Source organism: Zosterops lateralis (assembly GCF_965231275.1).
Source record: "Zosterops lateralis genome assembly, chromosome: 1".
Taxonomy (NCBI): Eukaryota; Metazoa; Chordata; class Aves; order Passeriformes; family Zosteropidae; genus Zosterops; species Zosterops lateralis.
Genome location: NC_139762.1, coordinates 47,911,406 through 47,936,444, shown reverse-complemented (window position 1 = coordinate 47,936,444; position 25,039 = coordinate 47,911,406). Strand labels below are relative to the sequence as shown.

The window sequence follows — 25,039 nt, the reverse complement described above, 5'->3', positions numbered from 1 at the left end:
TTGGTCTTTTCCAACCTAAAAGATTCTGTGATTCTATGAACAAATTTTCTTTTGGGCAGTGCCTAGAAAATCTTGGATGAGTTCCAGATGACAATTAAGAAACAAATCTGAGCACAAAAGAAATAATCCTGGACTTTCCATCAGGTAACATTGCAATGCCTTGCCGTGTGTAAAAACAAATGGAAAGGTTCCGAGAAAAACCTGCGTAAAACTTTGTGTTTGGGGATGGGATTTGAGTCAGAGCCTTCTGAGGTCTGATTGAAATGGAGGAAGATTAGGTTCTTAGTTTTCAAAAGTGAATAGTAATCCTGACATATTTGGTGATGTATGAACACTGGAAGGACTTATATAGTCAGTTTTAGAGATCTAAATTAGGAATTGAATCCTTCTGTGCAAGTCAGTGAAACTTAAGCCCAAGTACAGAGCTGCTTGGAGAGTTTTGATTTGTGGGCTATAAATTGGGCATGGGGAGGGTGACTTTGTATCTTACCTACCCACAGTGAGGCACCTAAAGTAGATGGCATGAAAAATCCCTAAAATGAATACCAGTGTGCAAGAGTGCAGTAATGAGATTTAATCCAATTATCTCCGTGACAGTTATGTCTCATTTTTCTTCCCAGGACTGATGCCAAGATGTGGGCCCTCTTAGGACATCTACCCTCCATTCTCCCTGCTATTACACAGAATCACAGAATATTCTAGGTTGGAAGGGACTCTCAAGGATCACCAAGTACAACTCTTAAGTGAATGGCCCATAAGGAGATCAAACCCACAACCTTGGCATTATTAGCACCAAACTCTCACCAGCTGAGCTAATCTCAGTATTAATGATGTTGTATAATGCAAAAGATGTAATGTTCCAAATAACAGTAACTTCCTCAGGTGGAGAAGGTCACAGATTAAAATTGCTCTGACCAAAGACCTGCAAATGTAAGTTGTCACCTACTAGGCAACCACCCAGTTCTAAGACAACAAAGGTGTCTGAAGATATTTGCCTAATCTGCATTGCACATGGCTGACTAGAAAAATTACCAAGATTAGAATTTTGTTGTCCTTTTTGCTGTTTCTTTCAAATACCACATGGGTATTCTAGCATATGAGCCCAGACCACACTGCATTTTTTTCCTACAGCCCTCAAAGTGCTGTAGTTGCCCATACAAACCTTTAAAATCTCCACACAGACCAACTGGTATCAGCAGAGCTGTGACAGTGCAGTAATTTACCTGCACAGTGCAAGTCTCAGCACAGGGTTAGAGAAATTATATTGCAGGTGAAAGTGGGGGGTAAAAAAGCTACTGGCAAAAAAAAAGCCAGCTGAAAGGAAATGCTTTCATTTCAGTCACACAGATGTCTAGTCAAGAAAAACATTTGTATGCAAAGATCTGAAGGAATGACAGCTTCTTTTGAAAGGATAGAGATGGCAAATGTGGACCTCCTATGTGGAAATCTGTAGGTGGGTAAGTGGAATCAAGTTTAGGCTGTGTGTGTCTATTGAAATGAGAAAATGATGCCTTTGATAAAGATAGGGCATGTAAGGTCCATTCGTCACTTTCAGAAATGACTTATCAGCCAGAAAAAGCAAACAGAACAACTGATCCTATCTTAGTATAAAATGGCATTATCTGGGATGAACTTGGGGAGATAGGATTGTCACAAATTACATTACAATATTAATGTTACATTCATATTTCTTGTTTCCTTTTTGGGGATGTCCAGGGGCCCAAACCTTAGGCATGGCCTTCAGAAGTGCTCCTGGATGACTTGGGAACAGTGCCTGCTTTTTATTTTAAACATACACATACACTGCAAAGCAACAATCATTGTGCACTGTATTGCATATTTATAGACATGTAGTTAGTTTTCCCCCTGCTTTAGAAGCAAGAGGATTTATGAACTAAATTCTATTAAGTCCCTAAAGTCTACATAAGGAAATACTCAAAATCTTTGTACAAGAATCAACACATCTACTGAAAACACTTTATAACTCAAAAAAAAATTACAAATTAAAAAAGGATATATCTGGCTTCAGAGTGTTAAAGTGATTGAGATGCAGATGAAATGAGGGCATACCATCTTTGCTGCTAAATTCTCAGGTCCCAGGTGGTCCACTGGAATGTTAAAAAACACTATATGACCATACTCTACACTAAAAGTGGTACTGGAACTACTGACAAGCAGAGAGTGTGTCTGCTGTTTTGCATTTGCAGAGGGAGATACAGTTTATATCCCTAGGTGCTCTGAAAATTCCACTATGAGTCCCTGTGTATGATGAACACACAAACTGTCTCCTACCAGAACGACTTAGTACAGCACTTAGGTATTGTACTTTGAGGAAAAAATAGACTTTTTTCATGAGTTCTCCCTGCCTTTGTGACTCGCAGCTCTATGCTTAGGTTTAAGTTGCAGATTTTTGCTACCTGAAAGGGATCTGAAGACCACTGTTCACAGAAAACAGAAAGAAAAACACTGGTTTAAGGATGTCTGCCTAGTGGGTTGTGATTGCATTAATTACAAATCATGATTCATAGACATCTTGTTCCTGCATTTGTAAGATTAAAGCAGGCTATATAAATAAAAGTCATTACAGGGCTTTTAAGGGGATGATCACGCTTGCTTTCCAGTAGCAAATTTGGAGAGCTCATTACCTTTACATTGCCACTAATGGGAGGGACACTGCATTCTACTTTTATATTCTACTTTTATAGTTACTGCGCATCAGCTTCTTCCTTTTTTTTTTTTTTTTTTTTTTTTTTTTTTTTGGGTTTTTGGGGTTTTTTTGGGTTTTTGGTTTTTTTTTTTTATTTTTTGGGCTAGTGCTGCTGTTTCCTACTGCAGAGAGCTCCAATGGATAGAGTCTTAGCAAACACAAATCCTGTGTCCACCTCTGGACTTTCCAGTGAGCTCCTGAGAAAGCATTTAATTATATAAAACTACATGAACATTAAGAAAAATACAGCATAACAGTCTTTCTTCTGTGAGCTGGTTAAAAACACTTAGAATTTGGTATGGAATTTGATTTTAAAGCAGAAGTTGTTGTCAGCAAACCTACAGCTCATTTCTGCATTCTCCAAGTGTCCCATCTCTACAACAGCTTCCAGCCAGGTTTTTGGGTACCTCATTTTGGCCTAAAACTCTCTGGTTACTGCATCAAGATTTGATCCATTGCTGTTACTTTGTCTTTGCTCATATACTTGCCTGACTCCAACCCTTTTGGGCACATACAATAAAGTAAAACATGTTCCAACTGCCTTAGACCCCAGGATTACTGCCAATTCTCCTCTACCTTTTTTATTATAGTCTCAGTCTTGTGGTATTAATAACTTTACCTTTTCAAGGAGGTAAATATTGCACCAAAAGAAGTTTCTTTTGCTTTACACCTCACAGGGAAATAGCATAACTCCATGGATTATTTGAGCACTAGAACCAAATTCAATGTTCCTACACTGCTAGACTGAGCCAGAACAAAGTATTTTCAGAATACCAAGTTTTCTATGTCAGACCTCTTGTTTCATGATTTCACCTCTAAAACATGACATCTACTCTATTTTCTGTGAGCATTTTCCTTTGGCTGCCTGACCAAACACTGTGAAAAGAGACCTTGATACCCCTAAAGAGAATAAGCATATCTCCTTCACATAAAGCTTCTTTCTGTCTCTCAGTTTTGATGCTGAAGTTCACTTCTGGTTTCCTTGCCTATCTTCTGAGGATATTCCACTTTTTACCTCAGGACTGGTTTGGGAGAAAATGCATTTTAAGAGGGATGCATGTATTGGACATTTTCCTCAGGAAAATAGAAACTATGTTTTGACTAACCACTTATGCAGAGATAAATGAATACACACAGAAATCCAGAAATACTCATGGCTCTTTACATAAGAAATCTTAGAGTATAGTAAAAGATGATTCATAATATCAAGCTGGAATTGTACAGCACTAGTGTCCAAGTTACATATTACAAACTAGGGAACTATGACTCATCTTCAAATCTGAGTAAAAGTTAAAAGGAGAATTTGAGTTTCTCCTCCTAGATGTTATTAAATCGCCAGGAATGGCAATGGATAGCAAATCTGTTTTGCCTCGTGCTGCCATAGGGTATTGCACGCTGTGACCACATTTATCTTATCCTGCATTATGTCTCAGTTTGTGGGGGCATGCTAATACATACCTAACTTAAAGTGAGCCCCATGTCACTTTCTTCTTACTGAATTAGTCTTCTTGGCAGAAACAGGATGGAAAAATGATTGCTTCTGTTCCAGGCAACTAATGCACCCATGCAACAAATTTTCTTTTTCACATAGTTTCATGGGATGCGTTGGATAAGCAATACTAATATTGCTGTGTTTACCCCCAGAGACCATTTTTGCTCTTGGTAAATTGAATCACATTTATTCTGTGAATGAAAGTTGTACTAAATGCTATAGTTTCCATAGTCTACAGAAGAAAGGTGGATGTAATCTATTTCTTTCCCTGTTTATCAAGCCGTGTGTACAGTCAGGTGATTTGCAGAGTTCTTAGACTTCCACCTAGGTGTTTGGGAATCAAGCTGCTTGTAAAAGTCGGGAATTTGGATGCCATTAGGTATTCTGTAAACTTTCTGTGTCTGTGGGAATATTAACGAATTACACTCTTTCTTCCCAATCTCGACAAACGTTTTTCAGCGGCGATGGTAGCATGCAGTGCAGAACGCAGATGATCCATTAGCAGAGACAGTTTCCTTACATTAATTACACTTTCAAGTGGCTTTAGGACATAATGAATATAAGAAATACACATGTCCTTCTTTCAATTTTAACAATGAATTTTGCAGTACAATTGTAACTTCCTCTAAGTTTTCTTTTCTGCTGGTGATGAAACCTCTCACCTTCCTTCAGCCTTCATATTTTTCCTACAAATTAGCAGACAATAACGTGGAAAGAGGAGGAAGACAGATTTCTGGGAATTAGTTCAGTTCTGTGCATTAAGTTTCTGTGTCTTACGTGGCCAATTGTGTAAATCATATTGGCAGGTTCCAGCCAAGACCCAGCTGGCAAGATAGGCAAGTTTTCCAGTATAACTGGGAACTCTATAGACTTTTTGGCTGCCAACAGTCCACCTCCATTAAGGTGACCTGCTGATTTAGCTGCTAATTGGCTCTGTGCAATTAACTTCCAATGTTCATAATCACTGTGATGTCTAAGGTACTTGTAAAACTGATGAATTTGTAAGTATAATTTCTCTAAAGTGCAGAAATATTCCAAGTATCATTTTCCAGATGAAAAGCTGGAACAGACACCATTATCAGTTAATCATGTTCTACATGTTAATTTTGGTAATGGTGTTATTATATTAAGCTTTTCTACAGATCATGGAGTAACAAGTCATCTTCATTCTTTCAAGACACATAGAACAAAGAAAAAAATTATTGACGGACAAGCACAGTCCATTAAAGCTGTCAGTGCCCTACTGGTTTTGGTGTAGGAGATAAAAAAAGGAGAAAAGAAGGACAATATTTGTTCATGTTTAGCTCTTGTAGCTACACAGTTAGATACACTCATTTAGTGCATTTAACCGGAAAATTAGTTGGTAGTCTCTGCCTTCAATCATCTAATCCAAAGTCCCCCTAGAAGTCAGTGATTGAGCCCAGCTGGTTTTAGTCTCAGTCATGCTCTCTCTGGGCAGAAGCAGCACAGAAATAAAACAGCCCACTTTGCTTTTACAGGGTCCATTTCCACCTGTATGCTTGCATTGCCCTCTCATAGCAGGTTCTCAGTGTGTTGGTTTTTCACCAAACACTAAACAAAATTAGTGCAGCTGATAAGGACCAGCTTTCTGGGAGGAACTGAAGAAGGTGACAATAATACAAATATCTTCATATCATATTTTAAATTACCTCCTTGACTTTTTAATGTCACTCTCAAGTCATCCCTTAGGATTTGGTATTTATACCATAACTCAGACTGTATAGCTACATATGTTTACAGAATATCTTTTGATTTCCTGTTTATATATAAGCTATCATATAACTTAGGTGGTGTTCCTTCTATTTTCTCTCTTCATTACAGCCACAGCAATACCCATGTGCGCACCTATTTCCAAACTCGGCTGCCAGACTATAGCTATAAATTTGGCATGCAGTAAAGTGCCTACATGTATTTCTACCCCTAACAAATGTAACGTTGTTCCTAAAGTATTGATCTCTGCTAATGGAATAGAAACATACTGAGATAAAGGTCATGACATTTCAAGTTCCAAATTTCCAGATGTTAATGTTGGAGAAAAAGATCTAAATAAGCTACCTATTTCTGGTCAATAAAAGGAACTTAAATACATTCCTCTGTCGGTAGTAGTTAAAACTGAGTGGAAAATAATGAGAAGCAAAATTCTTTCTTTTCATTCATTCTTTTCAATTCATTTATTTTAATTCAAATTCAGGCTTTTTTAATGTATTGCTTGATTGGTTTTGGAATTGGTCAAATAATAGTTCTTACTGTATTAACTCTTTGGCTCATGAATTGCATTTCTTATTCACCACTACTCAAATAATTGGGTTTGATATATTTGCCTCATGTCCACTGCTTTTACATTTCGAGAGTAAATTTAAGAAGGCTTTCATTTGGTAGAGCTGGGTAAACTGACCTATACAGATATAAATGTGTGAGCAAACCATCTTTTCTGGAAACAACAATATTTCCCTTCAATATTTCTAGCTTTTTATGGCGCCTGTGAACTCATCCCACTCTTTGATCTTGAACCACTCAGTGATTTCAGTTGGGGGCAAACATCTTAAATACACTAAAACTCTGAAGTTATGTGAAATGACATCAGGTGGGTGAAGATGTGAGAGACTTCCTGCCAGGAGAGATAGCTATGCCATGAGCATAACTTGTGCTAAACTCAGAAAGAAATCTGTTTGGGGAAAAGTGTTTAGAAATACCCTCCTCGCAGGGCAATCTTCAGAGCTTGCTCTTTCTGAGAAACTAAATTACCTTGGAGATAGAAATCTGTAGGAAATCTAGCTTTAGTTTCACTCTGCACAGATGTACTTGTTTCTACGAACATTTTTACAGAAGAGGAATATGCCCAAAGGCAAACTGAAAACTGAGCACAAGGCAAATATAGCAATATCCCTCTTTGTTAAATTAGCTGATGTTGACTGATTAGTACTATTGTTTAGCTCAGCTGTTAATTCTTAGCTGATTTCCTAGCACTTAATTCCCAGATAATTTCAAAGAGATTTGTGCACAAACTGAGAGCTAGACATAGATTTAAATGCGGTACTGACACAAGCACTATATAAGTGTATATTTAATGTGAAATGATGTGAATCCAGGCTTCAGGAACGTCCTTAAGCATTCTGAAGTTGAAGGGATTACACACATTCCTACAGATCCCTGCAACATTGAGCACCATGTTGAATTATGGCGCAGTAAGGGATCAGTAAGGGTCTTCTCTAGATTTGCAGAGAGGGCTGAACCAATGAATTCTGTTGGCGTTGAAGGAAGCCTCAATCAATTAGTTACTTCTCATCTGCATCTGGCTTGGTAATCAGTCAAGAGGAATAACAACATTCACTTCCTATTCATGTATTATGTACGATTTTGCTTTGAATACCTTGTTTATTCTAACATGAAGTCTGTATTTTAATTTCATTTTGGTACTACATTAGTGGGAAAATGTGAGAATTGAGAGCACCACTCAACTATTGAGCCACAGATCAATAGAGAAAAAGTTTTTAAATGGCTTTGAAATGCCTGCATTAATAAAGCTATATCCATTATTCTTCTTTCTGCTACTGGGAAGAAATAATAAATATTTTAAGAACCTCAAAATAGATGGAAGTAGTAATATTGACTAAGCAGAAACTGTTTGCCAGGAGATTAGGCTTTAGTTGGTAGGATTTAAATATGCTTGGCATGTCAAAGCAGTGTGACAAGTCAGTGCTTTCGTAATGTTCTGCATCTACCTCATACCTTGTTGTGAAAGGATGATGGCTGTTGCCAGCTTGCTTTGTTCTTAATAATATTTTTAAAGATAAGAAAGTGAAATGGCTCCATTTCAGGAATTAAGTCATTTCCTTGTGCCAAGATACTGACAAGCAGTCTTGGTGCAGGAAGATAAATTAGAGTTCTGACTCCTGCATCACAAAACAGATATCGACATTGTTTGAAAGGAGCCTCACTGTTCAAGCTGGAGTTACTTCTTTTAACACTGCAGATGTGAATGTCAAGTGAGTTTTCTCTGTGAATGTTTGTAATATGAAATGGAACAGACTGTTGAACTCAGGCAATTTTAAAAGTCAAGGATAATTTTAGAGAAGGGGAAGCCAAAAGAATCAGCAAGTGAAACACATAGATCTCAGTCAAATTATAAAATCAGCTGTATAGCACTATTTGCTGCCCACATCTAACGGTATGTTTGCATTGTTGTCTTTGCCACTGTCACTGATTCTTTCAGCTCCCTCAAAACTGCACTTCCTCTCCCTTCATGCTGACAGCATTTAAACCCCTAGTGAAGAGTTCTCCATGCACCTCCATTCTAATACAAAAAGTCCTCTTTCCTATGGGTACAAAATGGAAAAATTCCCACTTATCCAGCACAGCAACAGCAGTAGACCCCTCTCAGTACACCTGACAGTAAGCAGAAAATAGATAATTTCCATCTTGGGCTTTCTCTCCTCTTCTGTTCTTTGCCTGTACTTCTGCTTGGCTGCCTGAGTACATTCCATTCACCTGGGATCAGGAACTCTTTGAGAAGAGACTGTTCATTTTGAAACTCCTGTAATGCTTGATCCGTGGTTGATGCTTCCAAGCTGTGGGGTGAGACTGTATTGACCTGCCTTACCTGATGGAAAATACCATTGGCACATGAAGGAAGTGGCATAAAGGTCATGACTGAGATAAGAAGTCAAACCATTCATTACAGGTGACTCAGGCAAACAGGAAAACCAGCTGTCAGCACTTGAGAAGAGGAGTCACTGCAAACCTTCACCTTCTCACCTTGCAAGGATTCTTACATCGCCTGTTACAGCCCTGCCTCTTTGCATCAATTTGCACACCCTGGTCTAACTGTTTCAGCTGAGAATAGTTCTTCAAACTGAACATTCTCCTGAGCAGATGTGGTTGAGACCACGGAGTTCATTTATTTACAAAAATGCACGTTAAAAATTGGGCAGTGTAGTGCTCTGTTTTTCCAGTTTATACACAGGTACAAGAGATACCAAAAGAGGATGTGGTATTGTTGGAAAATCATATATTAAATGGCTCTTTAGTGAAAAAGTGCTGTAATTCCTATCATAGCTTAGGGGTGGGAAAAAGCAATAGAAAGCATATAAATATATCCTATATACACAAACAGTACAACACAGATGTCTTGTAAGCAGGGATTAGTAGCAGGCCACTGTTATAGAAACAGCACATATTTTCCCTTGGGAAACCTAAACTCCCACAAATGTAGTCCATTCAAGACCACAGAGAAACAATGTGCTGCTTATACTCATTTCCTTTCCTTCTTGCTGAGACTGACATTTTACAAATCAGGCTTCTGTACATTTCACATTCTGTTTAAAAACTACAAAGTCCTTGGATCAGCATCCCTTTGTCCATTATAAAAGAGAAATCTAAATTCCTCTCCACCTTTATATTGTTATATTTCCCTTACTTCGTTAAACCGGACAACATGAAGTTATTTTCACTTTTCACTGCTGGAGCATAATTGATGGAGTAGTTTTAGTAGAAAAACACAAGAGATTCATCTTAAACTAGTTTAATTTAAGCAGTTCCATGACAACAGCTGGAGGCATACCTTCTGGGAAATGCAGATGCGAACTCGGACTGGAAGATAAGATTTAGTGAGTTGCAGCTGCTGCATACTACTACACCTAGCAACATCTTTTTAGATCAGAGTCCGACTGAGCTTTAAGATAAGCAGCCATCCATTTGCTTTATGGCAAACTGCAACTGGACAATAGGTGGCAACTGAATTCTTCACCATTCAAGTCGCATTTTCTTATTTGTCATTTAAATTGTGATTCTTGTGCAGGTCAGGAGCCCTTTCCCCTCCCTTACACTACCTGTGATTGCCAGCTGAGTAACAAAGTAGGTCATTCGAGATTTCCGCTTCCTCCTCCAGATAGAGAAGAGCACGATGGCATTTCCAGCAATTGTAACAATAAAGAGAATCCAAAGGGTCACCAGCTGCTCTGTCTGCAATGGAAAGAAGGGAAAAAAGCATATAGATGGGTGGTTGGATAGACAGTCAGACAAACGAGATGAGAATGGAAAACAGGAGTGAAATTTGAGTTTTGCCAATTGATTTCAACTATTTAATCTAAAAGACATTCTTGGTTTTTTTCAGAAAATACTTAACACGCATCACTGCTAGCAAATATCACCAGTTTGGTTTGCAGTGGCTGTATATTACTTCTCTCTTCACAAAACCACTAGCGGTGTATGTATTCTGCAGTTAGTGCTAAATCGAGAGTCAGCTCTCAGCTTTCTTGTGCTGCTCCAGCAAGCTGTGAAATAACCAGCTGCCTCACTTCATAAGGAATGTTGATAGATGGGCTCCTTTGGAGGAATGGGGGAAATAAATACTCCTCTCTTTCCCAGCTTCAAAAAGTCTGGGTCATTCACGAGCCCTGTGAAATTCAGACATCCACTCCATGATCTAGATGTGTACCATGACTGAATAGGAAGCATGACCCACTAAGGAAAAGTGTAATTGTGTAGCGACTGAAACGTGATGACAAAACGTCCCCTAGTGGTGTGTGTACAAAGAAAACAAAGTAAGAAAGCTGTTCATGCTCTCAAAGCATCAAGATGCTCTGGCTGCAAGATCACCAGGGTATGTGTCCACGTTTGCTTGTTTGGTGAGTGCACACCTAATCTTAACATCCTAGCAACTGGGATGAGTCTGTGCAGTTGTTTGGGATCTCTCCATTCCAGCCAGCAAACCCACAAGCTGGGAGTTAGAGGAAGATGGAGGAGGCAGGTAAGGGCTGCAGCTGAGGAGGGGTGTCAGGTGCTGGCCCTACAGACGTGGCCTCAAGGACCTGTCCTTGAGAAGGTTGGGGGAAAGATGCTGTCAGTAAGACCCCACTTACTTGACTGGGCTGATGGTAGAGCAGAAGCCAGGGAGAACACTCATTAAAAGCATTTTAATGCCACTATGGGTGAGCAAAAACCAGACCTCTTTCTGCTTGCAAAGAAAGTAGCTCATTTCACATGAGCGTGGGGAGGGAAGGTGAAATGAAAGGAATGGACCAGGAACGTGGAACTTCTTTCTTTATAATTAGCTGTAGTGCCTTCTCAGCACTTAGCCCCATTCCTGGTCAGCAGTCATTGCCCCTCCTGGTCCCTCCCATTGCCCCCCCTGGGCAGCCTCTCCTGGGAACCAGCCACAGCTTTGCTCTGAGTAGGGAGCCACACTGCCTTGTGGGTCATGCAGTCATACAGAGAGGACCTGATGAAGAGCAATTTGATGTTCCACTCTGTGCCTGAGCCCAGAGATTAGTTTAAGCAAACAATGAAGCCTGTGTAAAGAGGATTTCACATTTCCCAGCACGATGGTTTTCACCAGCATAATCTACCATTCATGTCATCTCACCTAATTTTAAAGTTCTGAAGAGACACAGCTATTCTAAATTGTCTCTGTATTGTCTAGGTAATGGCAGTGTCTCAGAGATGACTCATCTCACCTACCTTGGGATGGGTGATGGGTTGTTTCCACTGAATACAGAGTGACCTCGATGAGACAACCTGTGTGGGCTAGATACTTGGAATTTTTTTTTTTTTTTTAAATCTAAAAGCTATCTTTTTGGGGTGTCTGCAAATCTCTTGAATTTCTTGGAAACAAATTTCCTTAAAAATGTGTGGTGGAGTTACGATGAAACTATTTTTATGGGCATGACTTTCTTAGAACAGGAATTGGAAGGAAATGTTTTTTTTGGAAGAAGGATCTCAAACCTTATGATTCCCACAGAAGAATAGCTATGGAGCAACAGAGGCTGTGTTAGAAGGACGTTTCCCCACCCTAGGAGCACAGCACAAATGCTCAGATTAAATCCCTTTCACCAATTTACAAGCAGTGCCTAACTGTTGTGCAATGTTAGACTGCAGAAATTAAACCAGACTGCAAAGATAGATAACTTAAAAATGCAAACACTGAAAATAGAGGTAAGTCTGGCAGACAAAGAAATAAAGGTGAATTTTTTATTAATCTGTTTGTGGGGGCTGCCATTCAGACAAAAGGGAAAAAGATCTAATTCCTGGGGATTAAAGAACCATAACAATGGGCAACTTAAATCACCACAGCCTCTCTCAGTCTGTATTAACTTGCAGAATGAAAACTTCCATGATTATTGATAGGATGCCCACTGTGATAAAGGCCTTTGCAGAAGCTAGGATTGGAATTCAAAATTATCTTCATGAATTGGAAACATGTACTGGGAAAAAAGCAACAGCCTGTCCAACAAGGAGGAGTTCAGCACTGCAGTGTAGTGAATATAAGAACACTTGGTTGGACCAGCCTTCAAAACATCCACCCTCACATGCAGCACACGTGCAAAGTGCCCCAGAACATCATGGCATCACCCTACCATGACAGCAACAGCCACCACCACTTTGGGATCCACACCAGTCTCATGTGCCTCTGATCTCATCTTTCCACCGGGCCATGCCCACTCCTGGGCACAGTACTTCAAGAGAGACACACAAATGTGTTGTCATAAAGCACATAGACAAAATGACTGAATGAAACAAATTGCTAAGTCCAGGAAAAGCCAACTGCAGGAAAAGATGAACATAGCCTTGAAGATATGAAAAAGACTAATGTAAAAATGTAAAGGACTAATCTCTTCTTTAGATCCACTGCGGACTGGATAAAAATCAAAACTATGGTACAGAATTCAGGATGAAAATTTAAAAAGAAAAAGAAGGCTGTAAAATATATCATAGATACAGAGACTGATTGAGCCAGTAAAACTTTCATCTGTGAAGGCCTTAAAAATAGTTATTAGATCAGAGAGATAGATAATGGCTCTTTGAATTTCACTCCAGCTGAATTTTCTCTAGTTTTATTAATCATCTTCAGGTTGTTTAGACATAGAAGTGTTTAATTTCATGTCTTGTTCATTCATCAAACAAAAATCCTTTCTTAATAACAATCCTGGAAGAGGCAATTTACAAAAAACATTCCTCAATAATATGTTGTACAAACATCAGAAGCATTCTGATAAAAAGAAAGATAATAATATTTCCCAAACCTCTGTTGACTAGGGCTTCTTTTGAAATGGACAATAATAATTACACTAGATGAGAATGCCATGAGAGACTAGTGTCATACAGCAATTATTTCAGATTAGAAAAGTTAGAGATGCTTTTGACATTATTAAGGTCACCAAAAAATGAAAGTCAAGAGGATTTCCTTGGCTTGACTTGAGCAATTGCACATGCTGCTGTTCCACAAGGCTGCTGTGTCTGGAGCATGGAAGTGCTTGACATCCAGAGAACATATTCATGTTTTGCTATGTTGCTCCAAGATTAAAACCAGCTTTAGTCAATGAAGAAAATGCCTCTTCATGGGTGAAATGCAAGCCAGAAAACCTGTCTGAAGATTGTGTGTATTTTCCTTTGGCTATAAAAAAAAAAATCTTGTCATTTTTTTTCTCTAATAAAATTTTTGAATCCAGAGGCTGCAATAGGTCTAACTAGAGGTGTATTCTGCTTTATATTTGAGGCAACAGTTAAATCTCAAGACCTCAGTTAAATCCTTTTGGAGATGTACGGTGGCATTTTGGCACCACAATGCCATCGCTCCTTCCAGTTCTCCCCAGCCAACTTCCTTGCTTTGTCTTCTCTCAGGATTTGTAACCCTTTTGCTGGAGAAGACCAGCTGTGACTGTGGAATGGGGATATACCTGATAGCCCAGTCCAGTGGAGGTGCTGTTCCTCATGTCTTGAGGTGCAGAAGCCTTTGTCTGATATTAGAGAAGTTGCCTAATAGAAAGAGAGGTTCAACTATCAGTGGACAAAGTTTATTTGTACTTGAATGGGACCCAGTCTAAAACAGTCTAGCTCTAGCTGCTGAGGCTGCTTGGGAAACAACCCGGAAAAATATAGGTTTCCAGGTAAGAAATGAGCAACTAGAAAAAGAGAAGGAGATATTCCATGCCTAGAGTGGCTGACTGTCCTCTTGGTATGAGGACTGCAGGCCTGTGGTAAATTCTTGGTCTTGCTGACCAGGTGTCTTTCTGCACCATGTTCTTGGTCTCTTGGGTGAAGAAGAGACATGATCCCTCATATCACAAGCCAGTAGCAGCTTAAGTCTCTGAATAGCTTTTTCTTGACAGTTGATAAACTCTGAGAATACACAAATGATCTTACTTTTGGTATATTTTAAAAATTATGGGGTTGGCATTGCAGCAATTGAGATTGTAAGAGAGCTGCAATCATGGAGAAAGCCAAACAATTTTGTAAGAGTGTTCTTAATGCATGAGAAGAATATATAAATCCCCTTGCTAAATTGGCTAACTGTCATGCTCATGGCCAGGTTCACCACTAGTAGATTGCATTGCACTTTCTTGAAAGAGGGATAAAAAGAGAAAAATATTTTCCCATTCTCTAAAATAATCACATTAATTGCAGACCATGTAGAAAAATAGAGCAGTTATTAGCAATTATTTTTGATCCTACTGTAGAAGATCTGGAATCTTGAATATTGAAAACTAAAAATGGTCAGGATGGATTTGCCATTTTAACATCCCCCATTTAGAATGGACACTTAAAACTCAAACAAAAACAAACAAACCACAAAAAACACACCCAAACAAAACCCGACAATACCCCCAAAAGTCCCAGAAAACCAGGAGAATTGATTTTCCAGAGGCTGACATGTGCTATGCAGTTTCACTGATTTCTGTCAGGGATTTATAATCAGCTTATCTCTAAGGCAAATTGCACTTTGGACTGCAACACTGAAGGGAATCAAAATACACCCATTAACCCAATTAGAAAGTTTTAAAAGTACTGGCTAAACTCTGATACAATTCATTAAATTTTTAAATAAATAAGGCAAAAATAATGGAACACCTCTTTTCCATACTGCCAGATTCCCCCACAGCAGAAACCAAAGAGAAGCCTTCAGGGGTCTAAATGCTGCCTACAACTATCTGGGAGGAGGCTGCAGAGAAAATGGATCCAGATTCTTCTCAGATGTGCCCCATGAAAGGGCAAGAATCCACAAACAAGGGTTGCAACATGGGATATCTTGGTAAGAAATGAGGAGAAAAGAGTTCTTCATGAGGGTGGTCAAGCACTAGGATGGGAGCCCAGAGAGGCTATGGGATTTCCACCCCTGGAGATATTCAGAACTCAAACAGACACTGCTCTGAGAAATCTGGCATTGTTTGGATTTCCTTTCAAGTGGTTGGTTCAGGTGACCTCCAGAAGTCCTTCTCTACTTGTATTATTATGCACATACACAAGTATGCATAAAACCTATTTTCTTAAGGAATATTCTTAAAACTAAAAAGCACTTAAACAGACATAATCAGATGAGTGCTTTGCACACATTGTGTATTATTTATTATATCACAGAAACATGAACAACTCAGATCTTTCTGGGAATCTTTATATAAATTAAAATTTTGTCTGCAAGTAACAAATACAGATGTAAAGGCTACAGGCATGGAAATGGCAAAAACATATTAGTCTTAGGAAAAAAGACTTTACAAGTATAAGATGGCATTTTTCTTATATTTATTTGAAGTCCTGAGATGTAAAATTTCTGCCAGGTGCGACCAGCTTAAACTGTGGTCTTTTAGAAATGAAGTGTGATGCCACTGAATGGGCCACGGCTATGGTTATGGTTACCACCTGCAAAATAAGTGTTCTTTAATGTGCAAAAAGAAAACACTTGTTTAAACTTTCAAAACATTCATATTTCTTCCTGTATTGAAACTTTCTATGCAAGTTGGGTTGTGAAAAAAAACCCACAACCTAACAGCAATCTACTTGAAGAAAAGCTGTAGGTGCATTGTGTATACTTTAATTGTAGACAGCAGTTCTGCCTGTCAAAAAGAAGGGGCATCAAACATCTTACAAGAAGAGACACAACAGTCTACTTGGGCTAGAAGCAAGCTTCACAAAGGAAATGCTGATGACCTGAATGTGAAGATTCAGATGATTAACTCAAATGATCTCCTAATGCTCAAGAAAAGAAAAGCTGAAAAAAAATGGCTGAAAAGCTCTTGATTCATTTGCTGATAGGCCTTGTCTCAATAAGAAAGAAACATGCTCAAACAACTGGGAAGGTCACTGAAATCTTCAGCCTTAGCTGTCACAAGCAGCAGGAAGTTGTACTGTCTACTTCTGTAATACAAATATGTTTCGAAAGAAGGTTCTCCATCCAGAAAGGCAAAACTGAGAAGATGTTTCTACACAGAGTTCACACAAGATATTCCTGAAAATTTTGGGAAAACAATTTGATTGACACTTAAAAACCCAGGGAAAACTCATGTGAAGGTAAGAAAGACTGGGAGAAAAGAAAGTTCAAAGCTAAGTTTTATATTTTGTCATTGAAAGTACTTCCATTATGATTGAATTTGAGAGAAACACATTTAGGCAGACAATATGCCCTCTAGGAGTTCTTTTTGGTTGTATTTTTCCTTTAATTAGTGTGGCCTGGAATGGAGCCTGATTCAAAGTGCATAAACACCAGTTCAGCCCCAGGTTTGACTTTGGGACTGCTGCTTTCTCATTTAAATGCTACTGGTTTTGCTTGATAGCTCTCCCTATCCCCTGTGCAGAGGCTGCCTCACTAAGATGCTTTCTAACTGACTGGCTGGGTTATCTTCCCAGCCCAAGGTTATGGAACATTCTGGCAAAGCTGGGATGCACTGCCACATGAAACCTTCACAACATATCAAAAATGCCAGCAACAGTCACTTCTCAAGGAGTCCTTTTTGTTGGAAAAAGCACACAGCTGGAAGGAACACGAGTTGATTTTTTTCTGTTCTGTTGAACTTGAGGAGCAGTTTTGTATGAGTTTGTGTCACTATGGTATTCCACTCATTGTCTGTTATGTTTTTGTGTTACACAGAGGAGAGATCTATAATACTTTCTACCTTTCAGACTTAGGGAAACAGACAAGCTGAGAAAGTCTATTCACTAAACCAGGACATATTCTTATGGAAAGGGGCAATTTTGTTATCAAGATTACTTTCTCATCTTTTTGAAATCTAGCAAAGCTGTATGGGGGTTTTGTGTGAACCTTTTCAGAAAACCTATTTCTTAGCTCTCACTTCACCACCATGAATGAGCAGGGTCCCTTTGGTACACGCAATCTAATGCGTGCTAGTTGCAGTGAGTGATCTTTCCAACCTCAACAGCTGAACAAGCCCCCACTCTGCCCCAAAATTTTCCATAGGTGTGATAGTTACAGTCAGTAAAAAATGTGACTAATTCAATTCTATCACTAAATAGTTCTTATTTGCCGTTCTGTTGTGATGTGATACAAGATAGATAATAAATGCAGGCAGTACTGCTCAGTTATTGCAGGATATTTTACCCATTGCACTCTAGGAAAATTCCACAGAATTAGACAGATATTCCTTATTTAAATGTCATCAGAAAACATAATTTTTTAATGTTATCTATATTTTTTGTAGAATATTTTCTATGTGGAAAGATAATATTAGGTCACTCACATGTCCATCCATAATTTTATGATTTTTGATAGCCTTGTTTCAAACCCTGAAGTGTTGTTTTTCTTAATCACTTAAAATGACTAAATATGCCTAATCAGTAAAGTATCTCAAAAAACGTAAAAAATTATACTTTCTAGGAATTTTTAGCTAGGAGATGCAGACAGGTGCAAACCACATGCCTGTGTGGAGCACAGGGACAGTAGTAGGAGGGTTGTTATTGTTGAATAGCTCAAATCAGCTGGCTCAGAGCTGCTCCCTGTTGGGCTATGGTACTGCCAGACCACTTCTGTGTCGTGTTTAAGCTGCTGGATGAGACCAGCCTGGCCAAGAGCACTGCAGAAGCAGTTTCTCAAGGAGATGACTCTCAGCGCAGCATCTCAAGAATAGCAACAGTCATTACAGCGTATTGCAGAGGCTGTGTTCAGGAGTCCCTGACATTTTATTTTTGTAAACTTAATCCTCCTCCTCCTCTCCCCTCACTGAAAGATTGCAAACTTACCTCTGAATTATTTGATACATCTATTTTCTAAAAGTGTGATTGCATCTGCAGAGATTACTCCAGAAATTTGACAGCACCCATTATTATTTTCCTATTATGTATACAATGATGGGATGCTCTCTGATATTTCCTTGAAAATCAGAATGAGCAATAGCATAAGCAAATGCTTTTCAGGAGATAGAGCGACTCCTACATTTGGGTGAAAGGATAGGGACATCAAACTCTGACTTCAGCAGTCTCTGAGAACACTTGGAGCCAAATCCATGTAACAGGATAGTCCTACAAAACCTCTTAGCATGTTGGTCTCTTCAGCTCTTTGCTGGTGATGGTAAACCCCAACCTCTGTAAAGAGCATTAGCCCCATGGACAAGTAGCCTACATTCTTAGAGTTGTGCTTACTTGAGCTATGTTGTGCTGTCCTGTTTAATATCTGAGCTACATGGGCTAAAACAGGCAGGTACACAGAATGCTACAATGTGGGGGGAGGATGGTCAAAGACATATGTTTAAAATAATTTGTGATGGTTTTGATAGGCGCACAGTTCCTCCTGAGAGCTGTAACACTTCAGTGTCACTGCTGTGCTAATACTGCATGGCACAAGGACCAGGGCCCATGCGGCCAGAGGCAGGGGAGTGCCAACATTTGGACCAGTGATTGGGGTTCCCACTTGGTAGGGGGGACACTGGGGTTCCCAACAACCTTGGATGTAAACAACAAAACTTTTGTGTCCTGCTGCAAAGGTGAGGATTCTACACTGCAGGAAACAAAAAGTACTACTTGATGGATTCCCAGCTCTGCTGGCAGGTAGGAAATTGTGGTGGGAACACAGTCCCACTGAGAAAACTCACAGCACCTGTTCCTTTCCCTTTTTGAGCACTCCAACCTTTACTTTCCTGCATAAAATCAGGGCATCTATCTCAGCAGAGCTCCTGAAACAGAGATGATCCCTACCAAATCTTTCTGAGGACAAGCACATGCTCCTACCATTGTGAAAGCTTCTGGCCTGTTTGGTTTAGTATCTGGCAGGAGGAGATGCTTCCTCCAGCCCTGACAAAACCTCCCAAACCTTGCACAGAATAGGGCCAAACCTATTCTGAGATTCCAGCTTTTTTCCAGGCAGGTTTCTGGTTTGTACCTTGTCAGGTTTGCAGAGTTAAGAAGGTCCTAAAATAGAGGAAGGCTACAGGTATTTAGATGATTTCTGCTCTTTCTGGACTACTGTATTTGGCAGGTGCAGTTGATGCTTAGAGTTAGAGCCCTTTTACACATGGATTAAGCACATATGGAGGAGATTGTTAAGGAATATACTGAACTCTCCTTTGGCTTGGGAGGCTGGAGCTGTAATTAATACAAATTTGCACATCTGTTCTGAATTAGGTGCTGAAACAGCCAACAGAATTCCTTGTAGTTTAAATCAATAACCTACCTTGATACCCCACAGAAAAGGCACCCAGGAAGAAAGATGATCTGCATTTTCAGGGACAATTTGCTATAACAGAACAGCAAGAACTAAATGGCAGTGGGAATGAGACAGTGCCTTTGCCATGGGAATCACCAGCTCATCTTGTTTGTTGAGTGGTGCATGGATACACCTAGTCCTGCCCCAAAAGCTGCCATTCTGTATGCCAAGAGTCAGTCTAGTTAGCTCACATGGCCCCAAATCAGACTTCATTAGCAAAGCTTTGGTGAGCAGCTGGCCCTTCTGTAGTAATGACTATCAGAAGAAAATCTGCATTCCTCTATTTTTTCAGCAAAAATAAATCAACAAAATCCCAGCCTTCCCCCCAAAAAGACAACAAAAACCTGAACTGGCAAAACACTCTCTAATCTGAAACTGTGCAGGGTTTAGTTGGTAAGAAGAGGAATAGACAGAGGCTCATTTTTTTCTGAAAGAGAAGCATTCATAGCTCAGCCTTTAACAGGACTTAGAGCACTGAAATGCTCTAATGCAAGTTATTTTACTTTAGTCATGTTGCTACCACAGTATAACACAGTCACTACTGGGGGTGGGCACTGGCTGTCTTTCTGCAGTCTGGGAGGAAAAGGAGACGCCAGTGCATGTTTATGTAGTTTAAGGAGCATGTGAGATACTCTGGCAGCTGTCATTGGGCAAAATCATTAAAAAGTCATTAACACAGGTATGGGGTGTCACTCTATAGACTTCGTTTATCAGTTTAGATCATGTTTTCCTATGACTGCTTTGATCAGGTAGGTTACACCTGCATTTTCCAAGCAGAAATAGCTTGTGTGCTCTGTCTGCACCCTGGCACACAGGGGTCAACCTGTGTAGTGACCACTCACCCACCCTGCCTTCACAGTCAGCTACAGGTGACAGTGTGTTTGAAAATCCAAACCCTATTTGTAAGCTACATTTTGAACACTGAACTCTGTTTTTCAAATTCATTCAACCTGTTCCAAACTGAAACTTCTTAGATTGCTTTAGCTGCTTAACTACAGCATTGTAGAGAGGAAGACGATGCTGCTTGGCTTGCTGAAGTGGGCAAGGAAGCAGCCACACAACATGGTGGAGGATGGCCAACTGACTCAACAGGTATCAGCAGCATCTTCCACATGTGGGTTTTACAGAGTGCTGGAATTGCTGGCAGGGAGCCCTGTCTTCCCTGCACTGTAGTCATCAGAGCAGGTGCTTTCTCCTTCCTTTCCTACAGCTGCACCAGCTGTCATTCATCTCTGGAGTCAAAATATTTCCATGCCTATCAACTGCTAGTAATTGATGTGAAATCAGTGAGTCTCCTTGCAAAGTTCATGCTACATGTGCCAGAGCCAGGAATCCGGCAGAGACTCAAGTGCAAGTCTAATGAGAAGCCCTCAGCTACGGAATCATTTCCTTTAGCAATGGAGGAGCATGCATGACTATCCTTGATTTCTTAATTACTGTAATTTACTCAATCTCTCCTATTAAGGAGCATTTTTCTGCCTGGGGACTCTCTAGTCATGGAATTAATTGTCACTTTTACCATTATAAAATAGTACTCCCGTGACATAGTTCAGATTTACAGCCCTAACTGTGAAAAGAAGACAGGAGATAAAGAGAAAGTTGTTAAAATATTTTTTCTTGTCGCTTTTGAGTTCTTTTTCAAGAGCAGTTTAGGAGTCCAACACGGAGAGGAAAAAAAAAGGAATAAAAAGCAATTTTCACCCTTGAGATCCTAGGTTACCTTAGCAGCATGTTAAAAGAGACTCTCATTAATTAAGACTAGCACTATGGATCATCTCTTTCTTTATCAGGGCAGGGAACCTGCTGTAATTCCACTGATTCCACTAGGATTGTGTCAGAGCACTACCAATCTCACAGATAGAAAAAGTGCTTCTGAATATATCCCCTTTTACCTCACATGTTGTCAAATGATAGAAATGTCTGTATCTTGCCAGCTGAAACTGATCTCTTTGGAGATCCAAGATCCAGAAGGAATGGCAGGGTACTCCTAGTCAGACTTTTCAACAACTTGAACTTGTACAACACACCATTACAGTAAAGTGACACGTGGAAATCAGAATGAAATTAAGCAGTAGCAACAGGCATTGAAATCTGAAGGAAGTATGAACTTCAGAACTTCTCTAATTTTTTCCCTACATTCACGTATTTCTAGGGTGATGTTTAGTTTTGGAGATGACTGAATACACTTCCCATTCAATTCAACAGCATTAACTACTGAATGACTCATCTGGTGCATTCTTAACAACAGTTTTCAAGAGACACTGCAACCCCTGCTCAACGTACCAAAAAAACAAACAAACAAACAAGCAAACAAGAAAGCAAATTAATTAGAACCTGTCCCTCATGATTAAAAAAACCCCAAACAACAAAAACCGCCTCTCACTTCTGTATGATGTTTGTTACAGCTGGAAAATTGAAAAGAAATTCTCTATGTCAAGATGATGCCTCTAGAAATTAAGTTTTAAAATTATGTTAAGAATAATACAAGCTTTTGCCTAAAGATGCGTGTATAATTACAATACCTCTACAAAAAAAAAAAACCGGTACTGTCCTCTCTTGGAAGGGGATAGAGTTAGCTAAGACATGTAAATCTGAAGTCCAATTTCTACAAGTATTTTGCTTTTCAGTAAATGCCTCACACATGCTGCCAGCTGTCTTTGCAGGGAAAAAAAACCCCACCAGTATCTGGAAAAAAAAAGTCAACAATCTTAGTTACCTCCCCACATATATGCTGAAAATGCTCTGAAGCTGCAAGCATTTGAGAAAAGTAATGCACGCCTTAAATTAATACCTTAAAGGAATAGTAAAAGGATCCCCACTCCTCTTCTGCCACCACTTCTGTGAAAGTCACCGTTTCAGTGTGGGTGACAAGGGTCAGATCCAGACAGCCGGTGCCTCCCTGGGAGCTGCTGCTGGCTTCTGTGGAGTTGACCTCCATCACTGGATTTTGCTTAAGTTGTCTAGGTACTTGTTTTACTAAGAGTTAATGCAGCCAGGCTTCTCCCGTAAAAGCGCAGCACAAAACCAGCTTCTCACTGGCTACCAGAGGTGTCGGGCTTCAGTGCAGCTGAGTGATAGGGAAAGAAAAAAAAAAAAAAAAAAACCAACAAAAACAAAGCCAAGCTGGCATTCCTTTGAGCTTTCTTTTGTTATAACTCTGACGACAGCCGTCCACATGCTCTTTCCAACAGCAACAGCCAGTAACAAAGTCAGCACGCATGGACCCAGCCATGTGCTTTGTCAGCTCTGGATTACCTTGCACCCCAAGCTGTTAGCTCTGGAGTCAGGCACACCTGTAAAAGCATGGAGCTCCTCCCTGCACTAAGCCCAGGAGCCTGGGAATTCCAGCCAGCAGCATTGCTTAGCCAAGCTCACTATGATTTTGGTTACCTTTGGTCTTATGGTATATCCATAAACAAGCACCAACATGCTCTCCCATATTAGCAAAACCCAATTAAGTTTGTCGGCTTAAGGTATCACAATTTCCCTGTCAATATCTACCTGACTTCATAAACAGACCTCTCCCTCACCTTTGCTGTGAGATGGAGTGCTGCACAGCCAGGAGGGCAGGGCTTTCTTCACTGTACTGAAAACCTGTCTGGAAAGGTACAGCTCCTAGATACTTAGAGGCTCCAGACTCCTCAGAACAAGGTAATTAATTATCTCTCTATTCGCAGATTTTTTGGGCACCAATCCCACATACTCTCTGTTTATGCAGATGTTTTTGCCCATCTCCAGTGGTGTCACCCCAGCTTTACACCAAGATGAAAGATGAAAGTGCACTCACCTTCCCTGACCAGAGAATAAAGTCACTTGTAAATACAGCACTTGTTCAGCTTTGTGAAGGTGCTCTGCCTCAATGACAGCACAATCCTAAGCAGCACTTGATATGTTCCACACTCTCACCCCACCAATTCAATCTCTGCTCATGACAAAACCCAGTCCTGTGTTTATGTAGGCACAGATGGCCATGGGTGAGCTCAGGAGTCTTTAAACTCCTCTCTCTTGATAGCACAGCACACCTTCTCCCCAGGTGCTGGAGCAGGGGTCTCCATAACATGCCAGCCTTGTCCATGTCCCTGATCTTCTTGGGACATTGCCCATCCCTGCCTACATAGGCAGCAAGAGAGGCATCACTAAAGGGCCCTCCAGCTCCCAGGGCCTGTATTAGCAGGGGAAATTCAGGGAAATCCAGGTCCAGATTTTGACTCTGAACCCTCCCAAGTTAGGACACGTCTGGATCTAGGGCTTTGGACCAGGTTGTTCTAGAGACTGCAGAAATCTCAGAGTGTCTAAGCAATATTCAGACTCTACAGAAGATGCTGGCGTCATCAGAGTCATTCAGCAGAGTCATTTAGAGGAGGGAATCAATCTAGACCAATACAGATAATCAGTACCAGTCACGATGCAACCAACTCTGACTAATATGCACCAGTGATCAATATTTAACAGTGACAAATGATTCATGGGCTGGAACATGAAATAGATAAAAAAGAAATATTATTTTAAAGATAAAAAGAAATATTATAGAACCATGATATTTTGCTGGAAACCACTGGGGAAATGCTCATATATATATTATATAAAAGAGAGGGGAAATACTTTTGCATTTTTTTCTGACTGATTTTACAGGTTGACTTTGAAACTCTGCTAAGTATTTAGGTAACATCCAGCTTCTTGAAAACATTTTACCTTTTTTTCCCTTCTTCTTCCTTCTTCATATCTTTCTTTCTGATATTTACAGAATTCTCTTAGCTAGAGTTAAAATTTATTACACTGGACTTTTGGGTTTGGTGGGATTTTTGCACTTTCATTCCTATAGAGCTGTTAAGCTCAGGCATATTACAGGCATTAAGAGGCTTTTCAGTATCTACACCACACACCCACTCTCTCTAGGTAGTGCTTATGGTGCTGCAAAAGGTTATACTGTGACCTGTTTCAGCACTCTCCAGTCCACACAGGGCTAATTCAGGCTTTCCATCACTGTTAGCTTTTCTGCCGGTGAGTATTTCTCAGTTCCTGTCACTGCCATGTTTTGTTGAGGGCTGGCTTTGTCAAAATGCTGGTTAGCCACACAATTTCAAGCCGTGGGTTGTCTGTGGCACCACATCTAGAATTAAGCTAATTTTCTAGAATAAAATACTTTGTTTTTAAACCACTACAAGTCATCACAACTCTTTGAAATTTGGTGTTCAGAAATTTTCCCGACCCGACTTGCCAAGGTGAGATTAAGCAAATTCTGAAATGCATAGCAAAGTAAAATATTTTTATGACTGAATCTCAAAAGCTTACAAAAGGCAAGATGAAATCTTAGAAACTCCTCTGTGCTGAAGGAATAGCTGATGAATTCTGGTAGCTCACTTTGGTTTTTTCCTCAGTTGGGACCTTGAAAAGTCTC

General features: G+C 39.9%; 1 protein-coding gene across 1 annotated transcript in view; it reads right to left on the bottom strand.

The window, feature by feature from the left end:
- NPSR1 (neuropeptide S receptor 1) overlaps window positions 1-22,579 on the bottom strand; it is a gene marked incomplete at both ends in the record, with an annotated part of 56,194 nt that extends 33,615 nt beyond the window's left edge. The window contains 2 exons of the mRNA XM_083884769.1: window positions 10,049-10,181; window positions 22,433-22,579. Coding sequence (XP_083740895.1) covers window positions 10,049-10,181; window positions 22,433-22,579 — 280 coding nt within the window. The remainder of the gene's footprint in view (window positions 1-10,048; window positions 10,182-22,432) is intronic.
- Between the last annotated feature and the right edge of the window lie 2,460 nt (window positions 22,580-25,039).